Source organism: Rattus norvegicus, chromosome 15 (assembly GCF_021556685.1).
Source record: "Rattus norvegicus strain SHRSP/BbbUtx chromosome 15, alternate assembly SHRSP_T2T, whole genome shotgun sequence".
Lineage (NCBI taxonomy): Eukaryota > Metazoa > Chordata > Mammalia > Rodentia > Muridae > Rattus > Rattus norvegicus.
Genome location: NC_141548.1, coordinates 6132675 through 6159759, shown reverse-complemented (window position 1 = coordinate 6159759; position 27085 = coordinate 6132675). Strand labels below are relative to the sequence as shown.

General features: G+C 43.0%; 2 protein-coding genes across 2 annotated transcripts; both read left to right on the top strand.

Annotated features, from left to right (window-relative positions):
- Positions 1-3256: 3256 nt before the first annotated feature.
- LOC134481919 (disks large homolog 5-like) lies at positions 3257-10597 on the top strand. Its single transcript, XM_087587152.1, has 5 exons — positions 3257-3595; positions 4337-4499; positions 5664-5795; positions 6253-6429; positions 10002-10597. Exons 1-5 carry the CDS (start codon positions 3445-3447, stop codon positions 10084-10086), a joined length of 708 nt encoding a protein of 235 aa, XP_087443278.1. The 5' UTR covers positions 3257-3444; the 3' UTR covers positions 10087-10597.
- A 10275-nt stretch (positions 10598-20872) lies between these two features.
- LOC148000732 (uncharacterized) lies at positions 20873-24511 on the top strand. Its single transcript, XM_087586987.1, has 4 exons — positions 20873-21036; positions 21787-21946; positions 23330-23461; positions 23904-24511. The coding sequence occupies exons 1-4, from the start codon at positions 20946-20948 to the stop codon at positions 24103-24105; spliced, it is 585 nt and encodes a 194-aa protein (XP_087443113.1). The 5' UTR covers positions 20873-20945; the 3' UTR covers positions 24106-24511.
- Positions 24512-27085: the final 2574 nt, after the last annotated feature.

Here is a 27085-nt window from a genome sequence, read left to right as displayed (position 1 = left end):
GTGAAAAGTGATTCAGAGTAATTTTGATTTGCATTTGTGTGATGTACAAGAATGATGGATATTTCTTATGAATTTCTCAGTCATTTGAGTTTCTTCTATTATGAATGTTATGCTTAGATATGTAGCACATTTTAATTATTTTTCTTGATATATAGTGTTTTCATTTTTCAAATATATTTTTATATTAGCCTGTTGGGCCCTACCTTGGAGTGTTTCCCTTCCCCCTCGCTGTGCCTTTCAGCCAAAAGTTGTTTACCCTCTTGGCAGCTGCTCTCTGCCCCTGATTTGGAGCCAGGACCTTCCATGACACCCATTCCTCTTGCTGAGCCTTTCAGCTTATTGTTGTTAAGAAGTTGTTTACGCCCCTGTGTTGGGGCCAGGACTTGTCACAATGCAGATTTCTCCTGTTTTCCTATTTTCCTGGTTGGGGATTTTCACCTGCTTTATTGTTTTTCCACAGCTTTTGCCTCTGGTATATAAGGAGATCTCAGTAAAGCCCGGACAGCATTCTTTTAACACGAATGACCCCAGTGTGTGTTTCTTCTTAACTCTTATAGGCCTATGCCTGGTTCTCAGTGTCCTGATGACACAGGCATCATCAAATGGAGGTCCCACGAAGATTGGGAAAGAGAGGACAACCTGACGAGATGGTCCCAGGAAGCCGGCCAGTGAAGGAGGGACACATTGGGGAAAATGGGCCAGGAAAGGTCCCAGTGAACAGGATACAGAAGCACCGTGGGAATTGAAAGCACATGCAAAGAAAAATAAAGATTTGGGGAGGTGGTGAATAAACCTTGTAAAAAGGGACAAGGTAATAATGGTAAAATGTTTTTTTTGTGTGTGTTCTTTTAGAGTTATGCTACAATCTAGAGAAGCAAAGTCAATTCTCATAGATGCTTTTAGTCTTTGGACCCTGATTAGAGACAGTTTACACCCTACATAAGAATGAAAATGCTTTGAGAAAAGCATTCCTCCCAGACGCTCCACAGATGCTTTGGCAAAAGAAGGAAAATGAGATTAAGCTTTTTAAGAGCTCTCCTAGGGACATCCTGCCGCCTTGCTGGTTCCTATTGGAGAAGTGCTTATTTCTGGTTCTGTGTCCTTCAAGTAGGGTATCTGGGTCCTTTTAGTGGGACACCATCTAGCTCCTTCCCTCTATGTCTATTGTCTGTCCTTGGTGTACCAAGCTGTCCATGGATGTCAATTTATGTCTGGGTTTTGCTTCTCGTTGCTTGAATGTTTTATGTTTCATGTTTAAAAGGAAAAATGGTGAAAACTTTAAATGCTGGTTGATTCCCACCTTGATTTAGTTTTAAGTCCTTTCCAGAAAGGAACAAATAAACAAAAACAGTTTCAATTGACCTTTGGAGCCCTGCATCCTAGATAACTGGTTATCTCTGGTGTTAACTGTCATGTGTGTCTCTGACTGGATCCGGCCTCAAAAGAGGAATGTAGCTAGGAGCCTAGGTCTGTCCACTGGGGAAGCTCCCCAGGGGGCTGGCTAAATGTCTACACTAGCTGATCTTAAAGGTGCCAGCAGCTTCAAAGCTTCTATGGTAAGGGAGCTGATGTCTGATTCTCTTAGAGAAATCTGTGACTGTGATTATTGGAATCAACAGGTAACAAGGTGCTTCTTTTAAAATGACACCTAAAAAAGTGAAAATGGTGTTTGATCTAAATGCTAAAGATATGTGTACTCACTTCATTTTTTTGTTTTAAATGTATAATACGCTTTACATGTCTTGGCTATAGGTGATTGGCTTTTAAGTTATTGGTTATGGTTGAAAATTTGTAACATTGGTAATAGAAAGTTGGCTTAAAAAAGGAGTCATTCTAGACAACACGTGGCATGAGCCAACCCAGGGAAACAGGTCTAGATTGGGATAATATTTTAATATATTTCTTATCATGGAAACTGGACTAATAAAAGAATTTAGGGCAATGTCTCTTTGCTGAGATATTAGAGCCTGCACCATCGTTCCTTCATATGCAAGGCTTGGCCGCCATACTTTATAGCATGAGGATAGGACTTGGTGTTTTGGAGAGACTGGATTTTGGAGGATAGATAGTTTGGTGGAGGGTGAGTTTTGCTTTCCAAAGTTATGGCTGTGCTCTGGGGTTAGGAGGGAAACTTGAAGATTGTGGCTAATGATTGCCAGTGTTACATTGACTACAGTTTACAGTCTGATCCCAGACAGACTCGGGATTCTAACTCGTACATATTTGTGCTTAAGAAAAAGTCAAACAGGTGGAGACTGTGACAAGGGTTGATGAGGCTATGGAACATATAAGAGCATTACAGCCCGGTTGCTTACTCCAACTGCTATTTCAAGAAATACATATAGAATGATTATAGGTTTAAGAGATTGTTTTTATGCTGTTTCTTGCACTCTTGGGTTGTTGTGAAATAGTTCATTTCTTGTGTTTCCTTGGGTTTTGTTTGACTTGACCATACATTTGTATGTCTTTTTGAAAGAAAACTGTATTTATTTTGGTGAATTGTTCTTTGGATGACTTTTGTCTGTGGTTCCTCTGAATGCAGTTCCAACGGTGGCCAGAGGAGGGCACCAGATACCGAGTTACAAATGATGGTTAAGCACCCTGTAGGTCCTCTGAGTGAAGCCAGCAGGTTGCCCAGGTGTGCACCATGATGTGCTACAGCTTCTCTGCTTCCTCCTGCTCTTCCTTGGCCAGCAGCACCTCTGCATTCTGCCCCTCCATGGCTCTTGCTTAGGTCTCAGTTCCCTCACTTTTGGAGATTTTAACTTTTAAGAAGGGACAGAAAGATTACAATTTGATGTTTGCCCTATACCTGAGAACCTATGTTGCCAGGAAAGGGGAGATTCCATTGCACAAAATGGGATGGTAAGACAGAGATTTCAGGAAAGAACATGGGTGAATATATTGAAACCATGACACCTCTCAAGGCACAGTCCATGAAACAATGTACTCCAGCTTGCATACATTTAAAGGTGTAGGAAAAAAATATTGGCATCTAGGGAACAGTAAAAATTGTGGATATTGGATTATATGTCACATGCATGGACCCTGGGTTTATACATTTCAGGAAGAAGAATATCCATCACCATGGTCTTTAGGTCTTTGGCTGTTAACAAAGATGTTCTATCCATTTCAAGGCCTGATACAACTCTCCCTCTCCTCAGCAACTGAGTTGTAATGAAGCAGTGAGAACTCTGAAGCTCTGGAAGGACAGTGAGCGAATGGGTGTTCCTGGCTCAAAAGTGAGTCTCTGGAAAAGCCACTGCAGAACCTGGTCAGTCTGGTTGGAGGTAGTTAGCAAGTAAGCTATGGCATTTCCCAGTGACATCACCGGTAGTGTCTTCCCTGGAAATTCTCTTGTATCCAGGAAACACTAGAATGTTCTGTGATGTCAGCAGTGTTGTGGTGACACCAACTGCCTGAGCGATTTCCCTTCATTTCCTAATGGGTTCCCGAGGAGGCATGTTCTCCAGGATCCTCAGTCTCTTTCGGAGGGACAATCATATCCATGTAGACACCAGACCAAGGCAGAGGGAGGCCAGCCCTCCATCACGTTGGAGAAGAAGACGAATGGAAAGGTCCTGGAGGAGGTCACGTGAGTACTGGGCAGGGCAAGGGGGGCTTCCTGGAGGAGGTTGGCTTGAGCTGGTCCTTCCAGGAGTAGGACGTATGATTTAGAGCCTCAGTCTTCCTAAATGGCTGACTCAGACTCAACAATTTCTGATCATTAGTTTGACAGAAAACCAAGAACTGTTATATGTCAAGGGCCTTTCCTTGAATCTCTTTACTGTCATGGGCAGTGTCAAAAAATACCAGGATGTGCCTCTGTAAGAATAACACAGTGTCTCTCCCAGGATAGGCTATCAAAGCACTTCATTCTCAGCAGTGTCCTGTAGATTACTTGGGTAATTGATGCCAAGAGGGATACTCTCCTGGTCATATAACAAGGTCTCAGTTATTTGTCCTTGAACACACAGACTAGGGATTCAAGATGTTAAGCAGTTTGGACTCAAGGACTTACCTGCCTCATATCAGACATTAGCTGAGAAGGTCCTCCAATTCTTCTTGTTTAGCCCAGCTTTAGAATTTCAGAGCCAGAGGAATGGCTTTAGGAGGTGTGTTCTATATCTATGATGGCATATGTCATCCTATGGCTATGATGGTGGGGACCAGGGACCTAGCTGAGTTCAGCTTAAAGATAGCTTTCTTGCTCTGTCAGGGATTCACTGTATCTGTAGAACTGTTCATCCTCAGACTTCTGTTTTAGACTAAGCATAGTTTTCCTTGACACTGTGTCCACATACATGCCTGTTTACTGGTGTTTATCTACCTACAGAGTCTGATCAGAAGGCATCATCCCAAGCCTCCATGACACCTGTTGAAGAGGAGAGAATGAAGCGTCTGGAGAACCTCAAAATTGCTCTCCACAAGATGCAAAAGGAGAGAGATGAACTCAGGAGAATCCTGGCTGATTACCCGGGAAAGAATTTAAATGACAGGTAGTCACAATGCAAGTTCTGTTAAATCCACATTTCCTCACATCACAGTAGGCTACAACTCCAGGGTATCCTCATGGTCAAAATCACTTTCCTGATTGCATCAGAATGTGAAGTTCAGATGGGAATGGGATGGTGGAACAGGCTATTTTAATTCCTACAAACGTAAATCATAGCCTGTGGCCTGAATGACAGTCTGGGAATAAGGGTAGTAGTGTGTGAGCTCTCATTGTGTGGTTTAAGAAGCCTGGACAGGTGTTGGCTTGTGGGAATTTCTAGGTGCTCTGATTATGACCAATCATTGTTGTAATTGACGTGGAGGTGCTTTGGGTTCAATAGGTCCTGTGAAGAGCTGGAGGGACCCAATCCCACTTGGTGCCTCACAGTGTGTGACTGGACTGACAACAGGGGATCATTGGTTTTCTCTGATTTTATTCATTGTATTTTGAGATAATGCCACATCCTTGTATTTATTTGGCATTCTAATTGTATTTGAGAGAGAGAGAGAGAAAGAGAGAGAGAGAGAGAGAGAGAGAGAGAGAGAGAGAGAGTTTTGTGTAAGTTTGTGTGTGTGTCTGTATATGAGTGCGTTTGTGTGTATAACTTAAGATCTGGGTATTCTATGTTCTGATTTGGCCTGAGAATTATCCTGTGTCAATTTTCATGGCATGATAATGATGAGGGTGAGAGCCTCACAGTGAGCAGTAGAACATTTCACATCTGCTCAGGTGGACGCACATGGGAATCTCCTGGTGTGTGTTATAAATTCTTTTCCCTGTAAATACTGTTCATGTTCCTTTGGGTTTTCATGTAGCAATAGATTCTATGATTGAGAATTGTTACCTAAGAACAGGACAATAGTCTTCATGGGTTTCAGTTGGAGCCTGGATCGTGGCACAGGGTCCTCCAAAGTTCTTGGCATGCTAGTCTATTCCTTCAAACACCCTCAGGGAGCTCAAGCAAATCAGCTCCCTCCTTTTGTTTGCTGGCACTGCTGTCCCTGTGTCCATAATAATAAACTTAGTAAATACCAAATGGACCCAGTACCAAGGATCAAGGGTGTGGCATGTCCTAGGCTGGGGTAGTTCAGGATTCAGTCTGAATTCATGTAATTCTTGCATCCTTCATTCATATGTTATTTCATCCTTGGACCATGCCCTACCACAGGAACAACTTTGAGTCCGAGATGCTCACGATGCAGCACGAGGAAGTGATGACTGACATGAAGAAAATGAGCGAGCAGGTCAATAGAGCTTTGGTCAAATGTACACACCTCACACTGGAAAATGACTGGTACTGGTGAGTAACTTACAAGGCTGTGACCCCAGCACAGGGCACAGCATGTGTCAGCCCATTCTTATGTTTGAAGTAAAGTGAGGATCAGGCTTTATAGTGTTTGAAGCAGACCAGGAAGCCTGTCTCTAAGGAAGGCTCTAGGACACACAGGACACAGAAAGATTGGCCTCCAAGCGACATTCTAATAAAATGGACAAATAAGCACACATAGGGATTATGTCCTCTTCTGGGAAAAACTTGAATCAATGGTGTCAGGTTTTTGAGAAGTGCCCTGAGTCTTCTGGAATGTGGCTCTTTTCTCCATTTGACCTGTCTCTAGGTCATGCTCCATGGCTACTGTGGACTTGGACTATAATCTGGGCTCTCTTTGGATCAGGACCCTAGAAGGAGTAATGGACATGGAGATGTGGGAGGAAGTTGGAGACTGGCTGGGAGTCACCATTTTTTCTTTGTGTGTCAGCCGCAGCTTCTGCCCCCTCCTAACTGAGTTGTTTGAGCTGAAGAACAATGCCCAGAGAGCACGGCATGAGAACAGGGAGCTTCTATGGGAACAGATTGCACTGGAAGAGTCCATTAAGGAAACAACAAGGTTCTGTGGGGAAGCCAGTATGAAAATCCACGTAACAAGCAGCCTCAGGTAGGATGAATTATGCATCAAGGGCAGGTTTTCCTGATATCTAACCATAAACCAAGTCAAGCCAGTTTAAACTTTCTCCCACTTATCCAGACGCTCTCCTAGGTCTCATCCAGTTGTTCATCTCTTTGACCATTTACAAAACTTTCTGTGATGTTAGCTTCATGCAAGAAACTGGAGGATTGACAACCAAATCCTCCTGCTCAACTAGAAAATGCATTTCCTTAAGGGGGATCTGTTGATCACACACTGCACACTTACATGCCATTATGCTAGAGGGATGCCATGTGGTAGCCGTCTTTGTAGTGCACAGAACTGATTAGAGTTTAGTTCAATTGCCAAAAGAATGGTTCTCATTGTCAATCATGATGGGGCTTGTGGACTTTCTCTCCTTTTCCCTGTACATTGAAAATGGTCCCTTTTGCCTGTCCAAATCGTGGTTTACAGTGACAGAGCTTGAGAAGCAGTTTGTCCGTCCTGTTTTATGTCAGTGTTTTAGTGTTCTTTCCTGTGGCTTATGTCCTGGAGCTGACTGGATGAACAGGGATGTAAGAAAGACTTCTCTCAGGGTGAGGGTTTGTGTGAGATATGTGAGGATTAGAGGGAAATTTTTCTCCAACTCTCTCAACCTCGTGTGCCCAAGAAGTGCATTCCCTATACAGGTTTACTCTATAAGGGATGGATAGCAGTGTCTAAGCTCTCACTTGACACATTTCCTTTGCCTAATCTGTATTCAACAACTGTTGTTCTAGCATGATGGCCTCCCCATTCTTTTCTGCTTCTCACTTATGATTTCTGTCATCTCCCTCTCCCTCTCCCTCTCCCTTCCCCTCTCCATCTCTCTCTGACTCTGTGTGTGTGTTTGTGGGCGTGTTTTTTTGTGTGTTTTTTGTCTGTGGGCACATATATGTGTGATCATGTTTATGACTATGGTCCATATTGTACTTTGGAAGTTGTTTGTTTTAATTGTGATATGGTGTCTTATATATAGAAGTGTGTGTATATGTGTGTTTTTTCGCATGTGTGTGTGTGAACTCATCAAGTTTCTGAACACAGACACATATATATATTTATATATATTGTATAAATCTATATGTGCATATTTAGAAACATGTAAAACTATATATATAGATACACACACACACCACAAACACTCTGAGAAAGAGAGAAGAAGAGAAACATAATCTTTCCAATTACATTTTAAATTGTTCTTAATGGGGTCTTGATCACTATTCAAAATATTTACACTGGGAAAACTATTCATCAACATTGACATTACTTGGAGAAAAACTCAGGAATGGGGTACAGGGATGTGAGGAGAGGCTACTGTGTGAAATCCATGTACCTGAGTGTCGAAACTGATGACTCAGGGCTCTTCTGCCTTCTTTGCTCTCGGTGTATAGTAACACTGGAAGGTCATGTGGCTTGTTGTGTCTTCTCAACATCCTGGTTATGTTAATCATTAACCTGCCACCACTTTCTTTCCAGATTGGCCTAAACTTGGTTGAATATACCTTGGCTTTGGAGTTTGGCCTGGAATTTGTTATTTGAAAGATTAATTTGCTTAGAGTTGAATATTCAGGCAGAAGATGTCCAGGAGTTATGCTGAGGTGTAATCACATCTTTGCCTCAGACAGAAACTTAGGCTCAAAATCGTCCAAAGCACTCACCCTGTGTTGTGTTGTGGCACTCTTAACCATTGTTATTCAAAATCGTTTGATCTGAGTGAAAATCATCTGTAAGGAGGGTTTAGAACAGTGATGACCCTCAGACATTGCTGGAGGTGTCAAATGGGTAGCCCTGTGAGAAACCATGTACAACTCTTGTGAAAGTTCAACCTTTTGACACAGTGATTCCAGAATAAGAAGTAGGTGTCAGCAGAGAAACTGGGGCACATTAGTGTTGTAGGGGTTCACCTCAGAGCAGCCATGAAGCAAAATTATCCAGATGTCCATCAGTCAGAAAGTGAAAAGGTACAATGTTGTCCAGCCCTTCCATGGACTGTGGCTAGTTTGATTATACCTGCCAGCATTTGGCTTTGAATTAGCCTTCTCTTACTCGAATTATATCTGATAGCATCCCAGTACAAGTTTTACCTTGGATTGTGGTTATGGAGATTTCTTAGCTGTTTGTGCTGGTAGTTTGTTTCCCCTGTCAGGTACTGTATGGTAAAGGGACCTCATATTGAAAAATGCAGCTCACTTTGCATGCACTGGGAAACAGTGAGCAGAGGACTGAAGAGGCTTACCTGCCCCCACCCAGTGCTCTGTTCCCTGAAATCAGCCTCCTGTGCACAGCATTGTGAACTTGCTAAGCAGGCTTGGCTAACAGGCCTAGATGTCACATTTCTAATTTCTGATTTTCAGGGGAATACACTTTATTGGCTGAGCTGTCTTTAGGCTATGCTCACTGTGTACTTACCCCATTCCAGGTTTTTTTTCTTATGCTACCATAGTAGACTGGGTGATCTCTTCTATTACCATTAACTGGGAAACTAACCACATTCTGCAAAATACTCTGCTTGTATGTGTGAACAAATATATTTGGGTGAGTTCAAAAGTGTGTATTTCTGGGTGTCTGTCTGTCTGTGTCTGTATATATGCATGTCTCCATGGACAATATAATCTTCTAATGACCAGGATGAGGAGAGCATGGAGGAAAGTCTGCAGGACGCCCTGAATCAGAAAAAACTGGCCACTGAGCAAAAGGCCTTGTCTGAGACAATGCAGCATCATTTCGGTGTCACTGAGAGGATTTGAAAGCACAGGATGAGAGGACCCAAGTAGATTTCCTGTACTTATAAACTGTCTTATCGGGTGTGTGACTTTCTCCAGAGTTCTCAGCATCTGTCAGCTAGGAGCAGCTCAGAATATTGTTCTTGTCCATTTAAAAGAAATTCCGTCCATGAAGTGTATGTGATCCATAGAGATTCTGGCTCTTGTGTACCGATCCCTCCAGGCTGTGCTCTCTTGTATTATCTGAGCCCAGTGCCTTTAAGTCTCCCCATAATAGTTTTACGATACCCATAAACAAAGGAGTGGTATAGTTTATTTTCTGCTTGAGTATCTCCTTTAGAGTTCAATGCTTAGTCTTGGCAAGATTTCCATGCAGCATATTCTTGCCAAATATAATATCACTTCAGTGTGCATGTACTTCTTGAGATATTGTTTCTCTGGGTCTTTGCAGATATTGAGGTTGTCATTTGGACCCCAGGCATATTCCTGCACTGGAGGAATAATAATAGTCTTCATTTCAGTGATGGCCAGGCTTCCAAGGCCTTCCTATTGTTTTCTAGGTTGTTCACATCTCTCCTCATCTGACATTGAGACATTGTTACATGATATTAAAATATAATATATATGTACGATTGGAATTATCTGCTTTTCACTGTTCGATTTTTAGCATTTTGAAAAGCTGAGAAAATATGCAGGCCTGTGGGATCTCTTACCCTTCTCTCTTGGGCATGAGAGAATGACCTCAGATGAAAGATCATCCTGGATTTTCCTGCTGAATTGTGCTGCTGTGTATGGGATAAGTGGCATGGCAGGTCCTCACCAGGTCTTCTCCACCCCTAGGTCTGAACACTGCAGCAGAAGCTTTCCCAGGGCCCAGACCAGGACTACAGCTCTCAGAGACAGGACTGTCCACCAGGAGCACTGAGGGTTCAAAGATTGACACCACCTCCCGCATCTCAGTCCTTGTAACCATAGCAATCCTGGGCTGAATTTGAAAGACCTTGAGATGTGGACTGGAACATGCCTCACGTTTAACCTTTTGACGACTTGTCCACCAACAATCAACTACACCGAATGAGGCGTCTACATTCCTCTTGAAGAGATTTTTACCATCTTACCTGCCGTTCTGCTGTGTTTGCAAGGCCAGCAACAGGCTGGAGTTATATGTTGAAAAATCATCAGGAATTGAATGCTGACTAATTTACTTGTTATATTTAGTTTTTAGTTTGAAATTTGGTTGTTTTATGCATTTGGTTTTATTTGTTTACATTTGAAGTTTTGTTCTTTATTTGTTAACATTAGTTTTTTAATTAATATGCTATATTCTTAAGGCTATATACATTGAACTCATTGACTCCCCACTTTAAAATGTTCTTGAATAAATTAATGTTTGTCTATAAATAAAAATGTGACCTTTAATCCCTCACTCAGAAGACCGTCCTGAGTCGTGTGTGGTTCTTCCTCCTGTAACAGCACAAGTGTAAGGCAACAGTGGTTTTCTGCAAGTCTCATGCAGCATAGGCTTCACCATCAGTTCACAGCCAGCCAGAGCTGCACAGGAAACTGTGCTCTTGATGTAGACAGTGTGTCATACTCTGTGGATCCCACATTCATGATGAAAAATATTCTTGCTTTATACTTGTGCTCACAAATTTAGCTTCCTTTATAATGACAAACAAAGGAGACACACAGAAGTGTTTCTCTAATACATTAGAGGAAATAAAACCATTCAGTATAGGAATATAAAAAGCGATCAGGACACACAGAGCTGTATGCCTCTGCATTCCTTGTAATATAGCATCGGTTATTACTGCAGATTTATTGAATTCCAGCAATTTTGGAGGAACAATATGTTAAAAATTTTTTATTATATATATTTCTTTACTTACATTTCAAACGTTATTCCCCATCCTTGTTTCCTTCCTGAAGCCCCCATTCCCTTCCCTCTCCCTTCCCCATATGTGTATTCCCCTATACATCCCCCTTATTGTTCACCACTATTCCCCGGCACTGCCCCTGGAACATTTTCTTTATTGTTTTGTTGGTTTGTTTGTTGTTATTCTTTTTCTCCCATTTTTATTAAATTGGGCATTTCTTATTTACATTTCAAATGTTATTCCTTTTCCCAGTTTCCTGTCCATCAGCCCCCTAACCCCTCCCCTTCCCGTTCTAAATGGGTGTCCCCTCCCTGTCCAACCCCCATTACTGCCCTCTCCAAAATTCCCTTCACTGGGGGTTCAACCTTGGTAGTACCAAAGGCTTCCCCTTCCACTGCTGCCCCAACAATGCTATTTACTGCTACCTACGCAGGGTCAGTCCATGTGTAGTCTTTGGGTAGTGGTTTGGTCCCTGGAAGCTCTGGTTGGTTCTTATGGGGTTGCAAGCCCCTTCAGCTCCTTCAGTCCTTTCCCTAGTTCCTCCAATGGGTGTCCCGTTCTCAGTTCAGTGGTTCGCTTCAGGCATTTGACTCTGTATTTGACATGTTCTGGCTGTGTCTTCAGGAGAGATCTATATCCGGTTCATGTCAGCCTGCACTTCTTAGCTTCATCCCTCTTATCTAGTTTTGGTGGAGATAGATAGATAGATAGATAGATAGATAGATAGATAGATAGATAGATGATAGAAAGATAGGTGTGGACCACATGTGGGGCAGGCTCTGAATGGCGTTCCTTCATTCTCTGCTCTAAAATTTGCGTCCCTATCCCCTCCTGTGGATATTTTTGTTCCCCCTCTAAAGAAGGAGTGAAGCCTCCTTCTTTAAAAGGGGAACAAGAATACCCTTGGCAGGGAAGTGAGAGGCAAAGATTAAAACAGAGACTGAAGGAACACCCATTCACAGCCTGCCCCACATGTGGCCCATATATATACAGCCACCCAATTAGACAAGATGGATGAAGCAAAGAAGTGCAGACCGACAGGAGCCGGATGTAGATTGCTCCTGAGAGACACAGCCAGAATACAGCAAATACAGAGACGAATGCCAGCAGCAAACCACTGAACTGAGAATAGGACCCACTTGAAGGAATCAGAGAAAGAACTGGAAGAGCTTAAAGGGGCTCGAGACCCCATATGTACAACAATGCCAAGCAACCAGAGCTTCCAGGGACTAAGCCACTACCTAAGGACTATACATGGACTGACCCTGGATTCTGACCTCATAGGTAGCAATGAATATCCTAGTAAGAGCACCAGTGGAAGGGGAAGCCCTGGGTCCTGCTAAGACTGAACCCCCACTGAACTAGACTGTTGAGGGGAGGGCGGCAATGGGGGGAGGGTTTGGGAGGGGAACACCCATAAGGAAGGGGAGGGGGGAGGGGGATGTTTGCCCGGAAACCAGGAAAGGGAATAACACTCGAAATGTATATAAGAAATACTCAAGTTAATAAAAAAAAAAAAAGAGGGAGTGAAGCATCCACATTTTCGTCATTCTTCTTGAGTTTTATGTGGTCTGTGCCTTAGATCTTGTGTATTTCGAGTATAACCAAGAGGCGAGGATGCAAAAGAATCAAATGGATAGCTTGATGCCAGAGGTTGGTGGTGAACACCAGAGGAAAAGATCATTCTTCCAGAGACAATTGGCAGGTTTCTGGTAACTCAGCTTTGCCAGACTACTTGTCTTGGGCCCACAGAACTCTCTGAGTTGCCAACACCAAGGTATGTTCTACCTAATACACTGGACAGTGTAGAAGAAGATGTCAAAGCCAGATGTCACATTTGCACCTATGTAAATAAAAAACAGAGATCATTTACCCAGAGAGGATTGCATACAGGTAGCCAATGCTCTGATAAATTATGGGATCCTGATTTTACTGACACATGGTCTCCTAGAGTAAGACAAAAGTGCCTGCTTGTTTTTATTGATTCCTTTTCTGGGTGAGTAGAAGCTCACTACATCAGACTGAAACTGATCATAGAGCAACTAGAAAGCTCTGCTAGGAACTTTCCCCCTAATTTTGCCACTCACTAGGAATGCTGTCATATAATAGCCCAGATCTCACTGCCAAAGCCTGTGAATAACAAAGATGTATGCATAGTTTGGAGTCTTTGTTGTGCAGAATTCTGGGCAGGTGGAAATAATGAACAAGACATTAAAGGAAACACTATCAAAACTCACATTAGAGTCCAGGAAGTGTGGATAGGCACTTTTCTTACTTTGGGCTTGCTGTACTATACAAGGAGGGATTGAACCATAGAATATTATGTTTAGAATATACCCCCCATTGCTTCTGACTCTTAGAGATCAGCAGTTGGCAGAATTCTTCAGCTATTTTATTCTTGAAATCCTATTCGTCCACTTCTCCGTAAAGTCTATTACTTTGACTATCGGAGAGACCCAGTGAACCTCTAAATCTATCTACAATATCCCCTAATTTGGACCTAGTGGTAGCGAACCTGCATGAGCCAACTGGGCATCGAAAAGGACAAAGCAATTTGCAAAGGACCTACGTGGTGATGTTTTACACTCTTACAGTTATGAGGTTAGGTGGAATTTTAACATGGATTCCTCACAACTAGGTCAAGAAGGTAGAAGCCACAGATGACAAGTCCAAATAGACTCCCTCCAGAACTTCTGGACCTATTAAAGTTGAGCTTTCACCTGACCTCAAGCCCTTCCACTCCCTGCCCAACCTCCTGAATCTTATGTTTGGCATGAATACAGGATCATGGTCCAAACTCTAACACCCTCTGGCCTGTCCCTGGGACCTCAGGAAGGTGGACACTAGAGAAGTGACGTCTAATGGAACTGCAGAGGACCAATCTCCGTCCACGTTGTCCTTTGCTCACTGATATCTGGTTATTTTTTGGAGAAAGGATTTGAAAGTTTCACCTGTCAGCTCACTTCCTGCACATCCACCACAGGCCAAGGGCAGGCTCAGATGAAGCTCTGTTGAAGACAGGCGCTGTCCCTTGTGAGCTGCGTCTCAGGGTATGCGGAAGACCATTCAGCCTCCCGTGATGTGGGAGAGCAGAGTAGTAGGAGGCAGGCAAAGGGGACAGTTCTGTGTTTGTTTTCTTGGCTACCATAACTACATCTTCCAGGCTAAGGATTTGCTCATGGAAGTCTGCTGTGTCACATGTGTAAAGGCCAAGCTGTCTGAAGTCTCAATAACACAACTGGCTCCAGGCTGCTTTCTCAGTCACTGGGATTTACACGCAGTCCTTTGTACCTTGTCTTCTAGGCAGTCCTTCGTACCTTGTCTTCTAGATCCACAAATTCTTTTCTGGCTTCATGTGTACAAGGCATATTTTCTCACTCTCTCCTTCTAGAGACCAGTAGGAACACATATATTGGACAGCCATGCTTATTGTCTAAACTGCAGGTGTCCATGTACGGCATTAGTGGGTATGGCATCATATCTCAGCATCTCTTACTGTAAGGGTTGAGCAGAACTCCCCCATCTCATCCTGGGTGATGATGTAGATTAGACCCATCAGATTAAATAAAGAATTGAAAAACTCTCCTGGGGGTGAAGTGGTGAGGAAATCATGTTGCCATCCCATAAATGCACTGCTATGAGCAAGCTTCAGACAGCCTGGGGGGATGCAGCCTGCAGCAGAGACCACAGGCCTTTGGTGGAGAATGATTCAGTTCAAAACTGGGAAGGGAGAAGGATGGTTGATATTGCTCCAGTAGATCTCACTGCCTATAAAAAGAGTTTCTTCTAGATCAATGAATGGTTCTTGTAAAGCAGCTCCTGGACTGGACTACTGAGACCAACCATGAGCCCACCAGACTGGTGCTTTCCAACCAACAGACAAAAGTATCCACTCTGCGAATGATACATAGATACATACACAGAATACCAGATGGATACAGAGTTTCTTCAGTTCCAGGAATGAGGGATTCAGCAGGTGAGATGGCTCAGCAGATAAAGGTAATTGTTGCCAACTCCCTACACCTGAGCTCCTTCCTAGGACCTACATGATTGAAGGAAAGAACAAACCTCTCACAACTTGTCCTCAGATTTTTATGTAGTTGTCTTTTCCGGTCTTGGTCCACAGAAGCAAAGACATCAGGTTTTCCAATTCCATTTGACACGGGACCAGTACCTTCACCCGAATGTTCCTTCCTGGAAAGCTGCAGCCTGTCGGCGTGGCTCAGTGGTTTGTGAACTGCAAGTGTCCATCTGGGAAGGTGGTCGTGTTCATCCAGCCCACCTGCCCCTATTACAGAAAGACCCAAGAAATCCTCAGTCAACTGCCTTTCAAACCTGGTCTTCTGGAATTGTGAACATCACAGCCTCTAACAACACCAATGAGATTCAAGATTAATTACAACAGCTCACTGGATGGAGAACAGTTCCTCAGGTCTTCATAGGTAAAGAAAGACTGCATAGGCAGACACAGCGATCTGATCTACATGCAACAGAATGGAGAGCTGATAACCGGGCTGAAGCAGATTTGAGCTCTGCAGTTAGGAAAGGGGTGCAGGCAGAGCCCATGCCGAGAGCCATCATCCAGCCATTCCGACGGCCAGTGCCCCTGAGAGATGATGTGCATCACAGAGGATGTCACTACTTTTTGGTGATGGGGATTTTCAACAAATTGGCTTTTATTTCTTCTTTTCCTCAGTGCTAAAACCTGTTGCCGTTTGCCTTTAACCATGGGGGTGAGCAGCTTAACAGACAACACTGGCTTTTCCACTCTTCATGTGCTGACATGGCTCTGCCTCTAAGCCCATGTTTCCCATCCAGTTGATCCAAATTATTTTATTTAATATTTTCAGATTATTATGAGGGGAATTTTTCCCAGATTTTCTCACGGTATGATTTAGATTGGCATAAAGGAAGGCTAAGAAACTTTATGTGTTCACATTGTATTGTGCTTTTATGAATGTATTTATCAGTCTTAAGAGACGGTGATACATTTTTAGAGTTTTTAAAATAGTATCATGTCTTCTGCAAATGAGAACATTTTGACTTCTTCATTTTTCATTTGGGTTACCCAAGTTCACCACCCACCACTGATGCTTATTGTTATTTTTTCCACTTTTCCTCTGGGTTTCTCTCTTGTCTCTTTTCATTATTGCTACTCTCTTCCCCCCTTTGTCCATCCTTCCCTGCCTCTACCTACGTCCCTCCATCCCTCTGCCTCCCATGATTATGTTGTCCCCCCTTCTAAGTGGGTTTCAAGCATCCACAATTTGGCCTTCTGACATGTTACCCTTCAGGTGATCAATGAATTGTATAGTGGGTCTTCTGGAACTTTTGGACTAACATCCATTTGTCACTAAATACATCCCATTTTATATCTTTTTGATCTCTGTTACTTCACTATTTTCCAGTTCCATCCCTTTGCCTACAAAGTTCTTGGCGTATTCATTTTTGATACCCGAGTACTGTTGCTCTGTATGAATAGAGCGCACTTTATCTATTCATTCCTCAGTTGAGTTGAGGTCTATCGCGGTTGTTCCCAGCATTTGACTAATATAAGTAAGGCTGCTATGAACATATTCAACCACATGTCCTTGTCATATGTGGATCAGGTTTGAGTATATGCACTGAAGTGAGTGGTAAAGCTGGGTCTTCAGGTACAGCTATTTGCAATATTCCCTGATCCTCCACATTGATATCCAGAGTGGCTATACAGCGAGTAATCGCACCAGCAATGGAGGAGCGTTCCCCTTCCTCTACATCCTAGCCCAATCTGCTGCTGCCTCAGTTTTCTATCTTAGCCATTCTGATTGGTGTAATGAAGAATCTCAGGTTCATTTTGATTTGCCTTTTTCTGATAAATAAGGATGTCAAACATTTCTTGATGAGTTTCTTAGGCACTGAGATCCTCAGTTGAGAATTCCTGGTTCAGCTCTCTGTCCCAGTGTAAAAGTCGGGTTATTTGTTAGTCTGGGAGTTTACCTTTTTGAGTATTTTGTTTATTTTGAATTTTGGCACTCTCTCAGATGTAGGGTTGGTAAAACTCTTCTCTGAATCTGTAGCTTGCTGTTTTGTCCTATTGGCAGTGTCCTTTGCTTTAAAGAAAGTTTTCAGATTGTTGAGATTTCATACATTTACTGTTGATCTTAGAGCCTGACCATTTGGTATTGTTTTCTGAAAACTTTCTCCTGTGCAAATGTGTTCTAGGAACTTTGCGACACTTTCCCTTCTATTAGCTTCTGCATGTTTGGTTTTATGTGGATTTCCTTGATTCACTTGGACTTGAACTTTGTAGAAAGAGAGAGAAATGGATCCATTGGCACTCAACTACATGCAGACCACCAGTTAGGGTAGCATCACTTCTTAAAATGCCTTCTGTTATGTTCAAAATCCTCAGTCATCAGGGAAATGCAAATCAAAGCAACCCTGAGATTCCACCTCACACCAGTCAGAAAGGCTAAGATCAAAAACTCAGGTGTCAGCAGATGCTGGCGAGAATGCGGAGAAAGAGGAACACTCCTCCACTTTTCATAGGATTGCAAACTGGACAACCTCTCTGGAAATCAGTCTAGAGTTTCCTCAAAAATTGAACATTGCACTGCCTGAGGACCCAGCTATACCTCTCCTGGGCATATACCCAAAAGATGCTCCAACATACAATGAAGGCACATGGTCCACTAAGTTCATAGCAGCCGTATTCATAACAGCCAGAAGCTGGGGAAAACGCAGATGCCCTTCAACAGAGGAATGGATACAGAAAATGGAGTACATCTACACAGTGGAGTACTACTCAGCTATTAAGAACAATGACTTCCTGGAAATCTTACAGCAATGGAAGGAACTAGAAAATATCATCCTGAGTGAGGAAACCCAATCACAAGAAAACACACATTGTATGCACTCACTGATAAGTGGACATTAGCACAAATCTCAGATTACCGAAGACGCAATCCACAGACCACATGAAGCTCAAGAAGGATGACCAAAGTGTAGAAGCTTCAGTCCTTCTCAGAAGGGGAAACAAAAATATTCACAGGAGGAAGTGTGGAGATGAAGTTTGGAGCAGAGACTAAAGGAAAGGCTACCCAGGGACTGCCCTAACTGGGGATCCAGTCTATATACATCCACCAACCTCAGACAATATTGGTGATGCCAAGAAGTGCGAGCTGACAGGAGCCTGATATAGCTGTCTTCTGAAAGGCACTGCCAGAGCATGACAAATACAGAGGCGGATGTTTGAAGTCAACCATTGAACTGAGAACAATGGAGGAGGCAGAGAAAGGATTGAAGGAGCTGAAAGGGTTTGCAATCCCATAACAACAATAATACCAACCAACTATAGCTCCAAGAGACTAAACCACCATTCAAATGGTACACATGGACAGACCCAGGGCTCCAGCAGCATATGTAGAAAAGGATTGGCTTGTTGGGCTTCAATGAGAGAAGAAGCCCTTGTTCCTGCGAAGGCTCTATGCCCCAGTGTAGGAGAATGTAGGGCAGGGTGGCAGGAAGGGTTGGGTGGGTGGGAGAACACCCTCAGAGAAACAGGGTGAGGGGGATGAGGTAGGGGGATATGGGTGTGAAACAGAGAAAGGCTTTAACATTTGAATGTAACTAAAAACAAATAAAGAATAAAAAAATTTAAAAGGCATAACAAATGCAAAAGATTGGGGTGCCATTCCATACTCGTGATGTGTTTCTTCTGTGAGAGCATACTGGTTAACTCACTTCTCTATGACTGTCTTCTTATTTGAAAGGAAATAATGGGATCATCTGTGGAGTGGTTAGTAAGAATAAAAGCATCGCCTAACATGAATAGGTCCCTCCAGAGCGTGAGCTTAATATTCTAGGTATAGAGCAATTAGCTGGGGGGATTAAAAACAAAAAACAAACAAAAAACAACATCAACGATTAAAATAAATTTTGAATGCTGGGATTAAGGCGTGTGCCAACAAACACAGGTCCTGTCACAATTCTAGCAGTCGCCAGCAGAGAGAGCTGTGAGGTAGTGTGTGCTTCTTCCTTTCCAAGATACCCCATGGCCTCAGGCCTGCATCCAGTGAGCTGGAACGTAGAGCAGCCTAGTTGAAACTCCTGATGTGTTGATTACCCTAGACCATATGAGTTAACTCTCTTCTTCATGCCTTTTTTTCTTATTTGAAAGTAAATAATGTGATCATGTGTGGTGTGGGTGGTAAGAGTAAAATCTTTAACATGAAGAATAGGGCCATGAAGAGTGTGGGTAACATTCTAGGTACAGAGCAAATAGAGGGAATTACCAAAGAAAACAATGGGAATTCTAACAACAATTGCAAAAAAAGAAGAGAAAAAAAAAAGAGAAAAAAACCCTTATGGGTGCTGGGATTAAAGGCATGTATCAACTCTGACCAGCATTGTAGGTATTTCCAATAAAATATTTTTAAAAACAAACAACCCTATTATTCTTTTAGCAATTGCAGCAGAGAAGACTGAGAGATCGTGTGCTGCTGCCGCCATGCCATGATCCTGTAACAACAACTGCCTTGGTGATAGGAGCCTGTATGCAGCAGGCCCCTTGGTGGGCCTGTCATCTCAAAAACAGATGCTTCAGTCATCTAAAAGATTGGACTCCAGTATACTTCAGGCCAGGAAAGAAGCCAGCCACCATGAGTGAAAGAACAAAGGAAAAATTACATTGGAAAAATGTGTGCCTTATTTGGAAGAAATGACCCTAAACTTCTGAGGCGTCCACCATCTCCACCCCTCTTTTTTGAACTTTGCATAGCGATGTTGTCCAACTCCAGGTGGGAGTCAGAGGCAGAGCCCTTCCCAGAGAAGACAGACGTGATTTTCACTCTTACGTCTGTGAGGTTAGGAGGCGTCATAGCACAGATTGAGCGCACCTAGGATAAGAACACAGAAGCCACAGATGACAATGCCAAATGGACTTTCCCCTGAACTTATGGACCCACTAAAATTGAGGTTTAACCTGACCTCAGGCCCTTCGACTGCCTCCCCATCCTGCTGATTCTTATGTTTGCTAGGAGTAAAGTATCAAGGGGCAACCTCCGATATCCTCGTGCCTGGACTTGGAAATGAAGGAAGACAGATATTGGAGAAGTGATGGCTGTCGGGCTACAATGTAGGAACACGCAGTCCAGGTTGACCTTTGCTCACTGATGACCAATTTAATTGTCTGGCTATATTTGAGAAAGGGATGATGTCCAACTTAATATGTAAAAGAAGGGGCAGAAATTTATGATTTTATATTTGCCCTGTAGTTAATCCCCCTATATTCCCAAGAAAAGGAAGTTTTTATTGCAAAAAGTAGGATTATCAACCACTGACTTTGTGAAATACATGGACGTTTATGTGGAAATAGTGCCGGCTATCAAAGAATACCCAGTAAGCAAATATTATTCAGGTTTTATAAAATTAAAAGTATAGGAGAAATATATTGGCCTCTAGGAAACAGGGAAACTTTGGGAATTGGACTGTATGTATGTGCATTGTCTCAGGTGTAGATTTATTATTAAGAGAAATCTCCCTCATTTATGGTCCCTAGGGATTTGGGTGCTAACAAAAATCTCTTATCCAATTCAGGGTTGTAACCAACTCTCCCCATCAAAAGCATTGATGACATCCGATGAAGCAGAGAGAAATATCTAACTTTGGAGGAGAAGTTGCCAAAGGATATTCCCTGGGTCACAGGAGAGGCTGCAGGAAAGGGTCCCATAGAAATCGGTTGCTTTTGGGAGAGCTGGGTAGCAGGGAGGCCAAAAAACTTCCCAGTGACGTCATCAGTAATCTCTTCCTTGGACAATCTCTTGTATCTAAGAGAGCACTAGAATCTTCTGTGACGTCACCAGTGTTGTGGTGACAACAAGTGCCTGTGGGATTCCTTCAGTGCCTTTTGGGTTCACAAACAGGCATGTTTCACCAGCTGCTCAAGCTCGTTCAGAAGGAGAGGGGAGACCAAGGAGAGACCAGACGGAGGCAGAAGAAAGCTGGCCTCCTGTCTTGTAAGTACGGAAGAATGAAATCATTCTGGGGAAGGCACAGTGAGTACTGGGTAGAGTCGGGGAACTTCCTCCAGGAGGCAGGTTTGAGCTGAGCCTTTCAGGAGTCGGCCTTACAAGCAGGAGCCTTGGAATTTGTCAATTGCAGACCAAGAGTCAAGAGTCCTGATGATTAATTTGACAGAGAGCCAGGAATTGGCAGGCCTGCAGCTTCTTTTCTATGAGCTTTTTAATTTCTACTGCCAAGGAATGCCAGGAGGAAGCCCTATGAGGATAACAATGTGCCCATTCATGGTTGGGAGTTGAAGCACTTCATCCTCTAGATTCCTGTAGGTTACTAAGTCTGTGGTGACAACAACAAGGAAGGATGAACCCCCTAGTCATGAATTGAGGTCGCAGACACTTTAAGCTTGAACACACGATTAGGGTTTGATGGTGCTATGAACTCCAGGATTGACCTGCTCCACGTCTGATATCTGCTGACAATGTCCCAAATCTTTATGTCAGAGGTAGATTCTATCTTTCAGTATGAGGGATCGTGTAATAGTGAGTGAGGCTTATGTATGCCAATGGAGGTTGGAAAGAGGGAAATAGCTTAAGAGTCCACATTAGAGATAGCTTTTCTTCTCTTTCAGGGATTCAACAAGTCTCCAGTCTTTCCTCTTCCTCAACCTCCATTTTGAGACTCAGAATGGTCTTTTCTACCCATGGGCTATCCAATATGTACATTCACTTGTGTTTATCTATCTACAGGGTTTATTCGGAAGGCATCATCAGAAAATTTCATCAGTAACCATGAAAAGCGTATAAAGAAATTGGAGGAACTAAAACTTGAAATCCAGAAGTGTAAAATCGAGCGGGATGAACTTTCTCAAATCCTGGACCTTTATGTCAATGATGGTTTGAACTACAGGTAGTCATTATGCCCTGTAACCTACTGACTGTCTTGTGCTCTCTCTGCTAAGCCAAGATTTCCTCACATCCAGAAAGTGTTTCATCTCTCATCCTGGACTTTAAGGAGCCTTGGCGGGTGCTGGCCTGTGAGAGAAGCTAGGTGCTGTGTTTAGGGTCAACCTCTCTTGTACTTGACCCTGACCTCCTTGGAGTTGGATTGGATTTTTTTCAACAGCTGGAAGGACCTGGTCACACTTGCTGCATCTAAGTGTGTGAATGAAATGCCTGAATGTCCTCACTCTTACTCTGATTTAGATCGTATATACTGATTCTATGGCACCTCCACGATAAAGTTGGCATTCTAATTATGTTTGTATATGGGTTGGTATGTATGGATGGATGTGAAAGTATTTGTGTGTTTTGCTCAGGATCAGGGAGTTGGGACCTTTGATTGGGTCTGAGGATTTGTTTGATGAACAGTTTGCAGCTCATGATAGTGATGAGTCCGTGGAGGCCGTCATTGATGAACAGAGCACTTTGCTCCTTCTGTTTACCTTGCTGGCACATAGGACTCTCCTGAGGGGAGGAGGTGTTATGAATCCTCTTCCCTGTAAAAAGTAGTTACGGCCTCTGGGAGTCATGTAACAAGGATTGAGAATCCCTGCTTTCAAAACAAGAGAAATGTCATCACATCTTTCTGTTGGACCCAAGGCTATGGCACAGACTGGAGGAAACATCTTATACTTCTTACACAACTGTTCAATTCCTTCATGCTTACCTGGCCAGATCTTGAAGGTCTGCTCCCTCCATTTGGTCCCCTAGCTCTGTCGTCCAATGCCCAGGATAATGAGTTTAACCAGCACCAATAGGAAGGAGCAAGTTTGTGTTATATAAATGGGCTTAGGTAGTCCAGAGAGCAGTCTGAGTTTGTTTGTTTGTTTGTTTGTTTATTTATTTATTTATTTATTTATTTATTTATTTATTTTCCTGCTTTGAAGTTTCTTTTCTTTTTTTAACTATCCAAGGATGGTTTATTGTGACCTAGAAAAGGTGACTGTAGGAATAAATTCTTGACACTTTTTATTCCCAAACATGCAGCTCTCAGGCTCTCCCCCTCCTATACAGAGGGTCTTTGTAGGACCGTATCTCACTAGCCTTTTAAGGATTACTTATTTCAAAACAAATGTGTGCTGATTTGCAGAGAAATATTTTCTATGGGAGAGTGATGGTTTGAGTCTCACTGTTGTGTTTTCGCTGTGGTCTTTAAGTTTTCTACTTTCTTCCCTAGCCCCCATTCCTTGAATTTGAATTTTTTATTGGCTATTTTTAATTTACACTTCACCTAATTCTGAAATCATGGGGTCAGACAGTTATTTGTTCCTTGGGTCATGTTCTAACACAGGCTGAGTGTTGAATTGCCAATGCTTAAATCCCAACATGAGATGAGAACGATGGACATGCATAAGATGACCAACTGGTTAAGTGATGCCATGGAGAAGTACAAGGAGCTCATACAAGAGAACAATTCCTACCGGTGAGTCACTGACAGAAAGGAGACCCCAGCACTAGGCAGGGAATACTTCTGTCCAGCTGTGACTTTGAAAAAAGATCTGGGATCCATGAGAAACACATGGGAAGATTGTATAGCTGCTGGGTCTTCTATCAGCCCTCAGAGGGGATTGGCCCTCCACCTGCCAATGGTTTTAGAATACCATGAACACATAAGCACCCATATGCACCATGTCCTCTGCTTTGATGTATATATACCCTCTAGTGTCAAGATTTTCTGAAGTACTTTGATTCCCGTGGAGTGCGGACTCGGGATTTGACCTTCCTCTGATTGGTGCAAACATGCAAACTGTGGCTCTAGTCTGGAGATGCCTGGGGATGGGGCCCTTGAAGGGATGATTGTACTTGCAGGAGTGGCAGGCAAATAGAAACTGCCTGGGATTTACCATTATTTGTTTTTGATTCAGCATCAGAAACTTCCACCTCCTGAATGAATGCAATGAATTGAAGAAGAATGTAAGGATTTTGATGAATGAGAACAGAAAACTGCTGGTGGAGCAGACTGAACTGCAAGCATCCTGTGAGGAGGGAAAGAGGTTCTGTGAGGAGGCCAGCAAGACCATCTGCAATGCAGATATTGAATCCTTGTGTCCTGTTACTTTTGAGTAAATGGAATGTATCCTTGTGAATCAAACAGTGATCTCGAACTCGTCACTCTTAAGAACCTTCTTTATTGAAGTGAGATGTAACCATCTGAAATCCCACAGCTCTCAGGCAGAGATGGATCTCTGCATTCTCACAGGGATTGGGCATCATAATGACTTCCCAGTCAGACTGAGATACAAAGACAATTGTACTTTCAGTGTAGATTGTGTGTCCAACTCTGAATACCAACTTCATGATGAAAAAATTATCAATGCTGTATCCTTATCAAATATTTAGTGACCACTAAAATATACTCTTTTGTGGATGAGAGTGTTGAACATATTAATGGAATATTCATCAGGTGTTCTCTAGTACCTCACAGGAAATAAAACAATATTATTATACGGAGTATAGAAGCAGTCATGAAACAGAATTGCTTGCTTTTGGTTTCCTTCAAACATGATATCAATTATAACTGCACAGAGGAGATAATAAATTGCAAGACCTTTCAGGGGATAGGGTTTTTATGGTTGGTTGTTTTCTTGTTCTTCTTGATTAGGATGATGACTTTTGTTCTTGACAATGTACTATGTTCCATTTGGGATTTCAACTCAAGCAGACCACATAGATTACAATTCAGTTTCTAGATTTCTTTAAAAGCTGGACAAAATATCCAGGCAAAGGTGCCATATGAGTTTTCTCCTTTGTTTTTCCCTCCTTTGGGTGCTTTTGTTTTTGTTTGTTGTTGTCGTTGATTTATTTTATATTTATGAGTGTTTTGCCTTCTGTAGGTCTGTGCATGCTGTTCCCCAAAGGCCAGAAGGGGTCACTGTGTTTCACCTGGAACTTAAGTGACAGAGGATTGTTAGGTGCCCTGCAGGTCTTTTGAGAAACAAATTCTCAAATGATGAGCCATCTCTCCAGCCCCTACCATGGACTTTTGTCCTTCATCGTGTTCCTTACTAGTTGCAATGGATCATACCTGAATAAAGTGTTTCTTGAGATATGTAGGGACACATTTATGGGGTCTGCATGCTAATTATCTAGACTTCCAGACATCTATGTGAAGTTTTTAGTTAGGGTTTCGCTGCCGAGAACAGATACCATGACTAAGACAAATGTTATAAAGGACAGCATTTAATTGGAGCTGGCTTAAAGGTTCAGATCTTCAGTTCTTTATCATCAAGGTGGGAGCTTGGCAGCATCTAAGCAGATATGGTGCTGTAGGAGCTGAGAGTTGTACATCTTCATCTGATGTTTGCTAGCAGAATACTCAGTTTCAGGCACCTAGGATGAGGGTCTTAAAGCCCAGACCCACAGCTAAACACCTGACCCAACAAGGAAATACCTACTCCAAAGGAGCCATACCTCATAATAGTACCGCTCCCTGGGCCAAGCATATACAAACCTTCACATTCCACCCTGAGGCTTCCAGAGGCTTGTTCAAACATATGAGACTATGGGGGCCACATAGTGGTGTTTCTGAGACTTCCTTTTTCAATCCAATTTATCTGATTCTCATAACCTTGGTCTCAGGCAGATTCTTCAGACAAGTGCAAAAGGTGGCCACATTCTTTACCATAAAACCTCCCCAAAGAGTCTCTACGCAAATATTGAAATTCTTCACAGAAGGCTTGGGACAGAGTCACACAATTTAAACCACTTTCAGTAACAAAGTCTTCCATATTTGTTCTAGGATAGCCCATTAAGCCCTATTTAAAGCATTTCCACAGCTTTCCAGATCCAAAGTCCCCATGAAAGAGCCCGAGTTGGGGCCAAGCTGAGGCCAGCGGGAAAATTCCACCACCAACCTCTGAGCACAGAAAGACCCCTCCCTTCCAGGAGGAGTAGAGCTAGTGTAGTTCCTGCAACAGCTGCAAACCAGACTGTTGAAAAAGCCTCCTGTGACTCCCCATCCGACTCCCTCAGAAAGTCCCAGAACAGCCCACTGACTGCCAGTCTATTTGGAGGTTGCCTCTCCCCCCTGATTGTACCCTATCTAGTTACCTTTGTACAAATTCTGCCCCAATTGTTTGAATTCTACCCTGATTGCAAGTATATAGCTCCCTGGAAGACTCTGCTCAGGGACTTCTCTCTTTGAAATGAGATGACCATGATATTTTGGAATGACTAAACTCTTGCCTTTACATAGATTTCCTCCTCTGTGAGTCACATTTCAGGAGGTTCAGGTAGTGGTTCAATTTGTACCTCATATTTTGTGTATTGGCCAGTAAACTCCCCTCTTGTGGGGGACCCACAGGAGAGTGGTGAATCGGGGAAGTGACAGCTTGAGCAATGTACCACAGTTGTCTACGTCTCCTCTATCTAGCTTCCATGTGTTCTGCTTTTGGTTAGATTCATATGTGCAAGCTTAAGGAGGGCTCGGACAGCCTCAGTAACAGGACTTTGATCTGGCCAGTGGCTGGAGCAGAAGGCCTGAGTTATGCTGTCCGTGGCATGGACAGGCTGGTCTGTGTACTTCAGCTGCCAAGGAGGGCACTTTGTGTTAGTTGTTCTTTTGTTTTCTGTGTTCTTGGACTTGGACTGATGAAATTTTTTGACATGGGACAGGTTGTTAGGACTAATGACCACTTAATGTAACTTAGAGTGGCCTGCTTTTGATGTTAAATGGCCACAGGACCCCCCCCCAAGGTGTCAGCAGTAGAGGATATAGTGTTTCAGAAGTTTTCCCTCCTCCTCCCTGCTAACACTTCTTTGTCAACGTGAACAAAATCTGAGTCCAGCCTAGCAGTTAGCTCCATCCGTGTTGACAGTGTTAGCTTTGGGGCTAGAGAGATGGCTCGGTGGTTAAGAACACTGACTGCTCTTCCAGATGTCCTGAGTTCAATTCTCAGCAGTCATTTGTTGAGTTTCTTTTTCCCTCAGGACCAGCTCCAGGTTTTACATTTCTCACCGGTTTATCCCCTCTTCCCCTCTCCTTCTGCCTAGGGCAGACACAGTGCAGTCTGGCATCCAGGGTCCATGACAGGAGAGGCCCCAAGTG